Below are 3,906 nucleotides of genomic sequence, written 5' to 3'. Positions count from 1 at the left end.
AATTTTTCTTTAATAAAATTTTAAAAATCCGAGATAATATCGAGAAGGAATCTTCGCGACCAACCACGTCGTCGTGGAGATTCCGTATTCCGTTTTGGGTCGAGGAACCACGAAATGAGGCCTGGCACTTATCTTCATTCTTAATCCAGATTTTTTTTTTGTCGATAAGAAATCGAACAATATAGTTAGATAGTTCCATTCATGGACCTTTACTTGTACAGCGTTATAAAAATGATTATAAATTAAGTATAAATGTTTATTATTCTGATGCATTGGCGAGGTTGTGGGGGGAGAGGCACACGACCAAACTTCACCTCCCTGTTTTTTTTTAATTAAAATTTTTATTTATTGCAAGCAGTGCTGCGGTGCAACTGGTAGTCTCCGGTTTTCCCTTCCGCTCCACTTTCCATCCTCCCGAGAGAGATAGAGAGAGAAGGAAGGAAGACAGGGAGGGAGAGAAGCGGTAGGCAAATAAAACGGACTCCCATCTCCTCTTCGTCCTCTTTTATCGCGTTCTCTGTATATCTCTCTCGCCCTTTTTCTGAGGACCCGAGGCACGGTTTGACTGTTGGGGGAAGTGGTGAGCGAGCGGCGGAGCAGCATCGCCATCATTCCTTTTGCTGCCCGCAAGCCCCGCGCCCCCTGGCCTCCTCCGCCATCGGTCCCTCGCGCTTCGTGCTTTTTTAGCCGTCGCTGAGAGAGAGAGAGAGAGATCGATCTACCATGGCGAAGAAGTTGGAGGATGCAGAGTTTTGGCTGCCAGCCGAGATTCTCGGCGGGGACGACGAGCTCTTTCTCGTTAAGGGCGCCGGCGATGGGAAGGTGGCAAGTTTCTCTGCGTCTGGCTTCCCTAGTGAGTTGTCTTTCGGCTTCGCCGCGAATCTGGACTCGCCGGTGGAGTCCGTAACCGACGACGAAGAGGAGGATTACATGGCCGGGCTTACCAAGCAGATGGCTCATTACTTTCTGCAGGACGATGACAAGGAGGCCGAGGTGGCCACAGGAGCGGCGGACAACTCGAAGGTAAAGATTACGTTGCTGTTTTGTGCTGGTTGTTTTTGTTGACCATTCGACTGATTTTGGGAGGTCTGCGTGCAGGCCATGGCCGGCTCACCTCAGTCCACGCTTTGTGCGTGGTCGGCTTCCTCCAACAGAGGGAGCCCGAATGGACCCTCGCTTGTGTCGTCGCCGCCAACGTTGTCACCACTGGAACAGAGGGGAAAGGCGGAAAACCCTCGTGATCTGCTCCACGAGGCAGCGGGGCAGGTGATGCGTCTTCGTCTCGATGAACTCGGTCATCAGGGGAGCTTGTATGAACGTGGGATTCTCCGCTCGCATATGACTCCACCGATTGCCACTGCTCCGACGAAAGTTGGGGTCGAATTTTTTACTCCAAATCCTGTTCTCAGCCGGCAAGAGATACAAACAGCTCATGTGAGTATCATCCATATCAGTTTCAAAGATCTCTGGAACGCCATAAGCCAATTTGTTCTTCACATTTCTGAATCATGTTCATGCCTCTTTCTGTAGTTTTACCACTTGAAGAGGCAACAAGAGATAAAGCAGCAGTCGTCGGCGTCGGCGTCGGCGTGGGCGAAGCAGACCAAAGCCAAATCTACCATTAGTGGCGGACGGTACGGCGAAAATCTCAACTGCCGCCCCTTGGATCTCCCCGCCTCGGCGTGGCCGCCCTTAGGAAAGCCACCTACTCAACCGCAACAGCCACCGGCCTTTGCGGGCTCCGGCATGCGTGCCGTCTTCCTCCACACCGCAGGAGCCCGAAAGGAGTCCGCCGGCACTGGAGTCTTTCTTCCGCGCACCGCCGGAAACAAATTCGAACCGAAGAAAAAGTCAGGTACACCGTCCTCCATCGAGTGCCAGAATCCTTCCCATGGATCTGGTATCGTCCACAATCTGTATTCCTTTTTTTGTTTTTTCTCGTAATGATTCAATTTGCTGGCCAATAAGCCCTCATACTATTCCTTGTCCTTTGCGTGTAAAGCTTTCGCGATTTTTCCGTTTTTCATTCGTTTTTTTTCAACCTCTTCCTATCGTTATTCCTACTCTGCGCAGGCTGTTCCACCGTTTTGGTGCCCGACAGAGTGGTACAGGCGTTGAATCTGAACCTCGACGAATTCGCAGCTCAACCACGGTTCCCCGGTGGCTTTGTTCTCAGCCATGGTGATTCCTCGGCTGCCTTCCGTTCGTCAATCCGATCTGTTTTCTTGGTTTTTTTGTCTGTCTATACCGCTAGTTCTTTTTCTTTTTTTTCCTCTTCATATAGAAGCTCTCATTGGGCGGAGCAGCGTCGTGCCGTCCCATCACAAGAAGCCCCACCCCAAGCTCAGCACGCTGCCGCCGACCGGGCCAGCATTTCCAGCAGCACCAACATCAGTCGCTCACGAGACAGGCCTCCCTCAGGAGTGGACCTACTGACCCCGTCCGCCCCCACTAACATCATACTTACCGCAGCGTAGCAGTGGTTGCTTTAGCGATTAGCGTAACTCCAGTAGAAGCAAACGCCAAAAGTATTCCAGTTAGGTTTATTGATATTGTATTTTTTTGACGGCGCCGGTGGTTGCGGTGGTGGTTGCGGTTCCAGCAGGGTACAGTGATGGTGTGCAATAAACCCATGGTCGTGTTGTTTTGGGTGAAGAATTACGGTAGAAAACAAAATGCGTCAAAATAAGAACATCTCCAAGCAAGTCTCTTCTCTGCCTGCCTTGGTACTTTGGCTCATCAAACCCATCTTAATTGTGTCTCTGCAGCCTATTCAATGCACTCCAGGCGCAGAGCACGAGAACATGGGCTTGAAATAAGGACGACTCTCCTTTTTTTCTAGCACTCTCTTTTTGTCCCAGTATTATTTGTTTTGTAATCCGTTTTGTCTATAAATGAAATATTCTGTGGTTTTGCACTTTGCTCGAGTTCAAGGGTCGTGAGAGAGAGAAGCAATTATGTATCGGTTTCCGAGGCGTTTTAATGCTCTTTGAAATCTTTCGTTTGATTCGGGAGAAAGGCGTTTGCTTGCTAGCTAAGCGAAAGCAGGAGTGTGCAGTCAGTAGCGGGTGAACCGTACTTGGAAGGTCTTTAATGTTTTGTCCTTTGTCGAACTTTCCTTTTTCATTAGCAGCACTGCGTGAGTTGGCTCGTTCAATCTCTGCGCTTTACTTTGATAAAGAACAAGTTACTGCGCTGTCCTCTTTATGCCTAAAAACCCATCAAACGCGTTTGAGGATAAGACTCGAGCTGTGTTTACTTTGTCCGAGAGGAGAATGAGAATTTTTTATACATGTAATTTTCATTACGATGACGATAGCTTAATATATGAGGTTAACATAGTGTTATTTTCAACCTGTTCTACTTTGAATACGTTGTTCTTTGAAAGGGTTGATTGTAGTTAAAATATATTTGATTTTATATCATATAAATCCTAACACTATAGTGTCATTGTCTAAACAACTACAAAGAAATATTAATATAAATTTATAATTATTTAGTTTTAGAAAAATATAAATAATAATTTATTTTCTAGTTAGAATTATTTGGCAAAATCAAATTTAGCAGGCTTGGATTGTAAGTGGGCCCACTTACAGCAACTATGTCAAAAATGAGTAGTTTCTCTTTTTGTGTGTTGAGTGCATTGCACGTGATCTAGAGCCGCGTGCGTGGATAGTCAGTCAATATGCATGGCGCAAGATATGAAGCCGTCATGTGTCTCTCACGTGGTGAGAAATTAATATTTAAACTATTCGAGGATGAAATAACAATAGTATTTAGCCTAGTCTAACTGAATATATCTAGGGAAATAATCTTGTACATGAGAATCATTTATAGACATAATAATAATAGCATTATTTAAAATATCTGTGAATGATATATTTTTTTTTTAAACTTTAGTTGACA

At 46.3% G+C, this 3,906-nt stretch overlaps 1 protein-coding gene across 1 annotated transcript; it reads left to right on the top strand.

Annotated features, from left to right (window-relative positions):
- The first annotated feature begins 347 nt into the window (after window positions 1-347).
- LOC122001191 lies at window positions 348-2,917 on the top strand. The gene is made up of 5 exons (XM_042555803.1): window positions 348-1,023; window positions 1,099-1,434; window positions 1,531-1,855; window positions 2,074-2,181; window positions 2,285-2,917. The coding sequence occupies exons 1-5, from the start codon at window positions 724-726 to the stop codon at window positions 2,434-2,436; spliced, it is 1,221 nt and encodes a 406-aa protein (XP_042411737.1). The 5' UTR covers window positions 348-723; the 3' UTR covers window positions 2,437-2,917.
- The last annotated feature ends 989 nt before the right edge of the window (window positions 2,918-3,906 follow it).

This window comes from Zingiber officinale, chromosome 7A, assembly GCF_018446385.1.
Source record: "Zingiber officinale cultivar Zhangliang chromosome 7A, Zo_v1.1, whole genome shotgun sequence".
NCBI lineage: Eukaryota > Viridiplantae > Streptophyta > Magnoliopsida > Zingiberales > Zingiberaceae > Zingiber > Zingiber officinale.
The sequence above is the reverse complement of the archived record's forward strand: the minus strand, read 5'-3'. Positions and strand labels throughout refer to the sequence as shown.

Excerpts from the sequence above, each read along its gene's own strand:
- LOC122001191 (XM_042555803.1), top strand. The coding sequence starts at position 724 with ATGGCGAAGAAGTTGGAGGATGCAGAGTTTTGGCTGCCAGCCGAGATT. Across the intron at positions 1,024-1,098 it reads GAGCGGCGGACAACTCGAAG|GCCATGGCCGGCTCACCTCA; the intron begins GTAAAGATTACG and ends GTCTGCGTGCAG. Across the intron at positions 2,182-2,284 it reads TGGCTTTGTTCTCAGCCATG|AAGCTCTCATTGGGCGGAGC; the intron begins GTGATTCCTCGG and ends CTCTTCATATAG.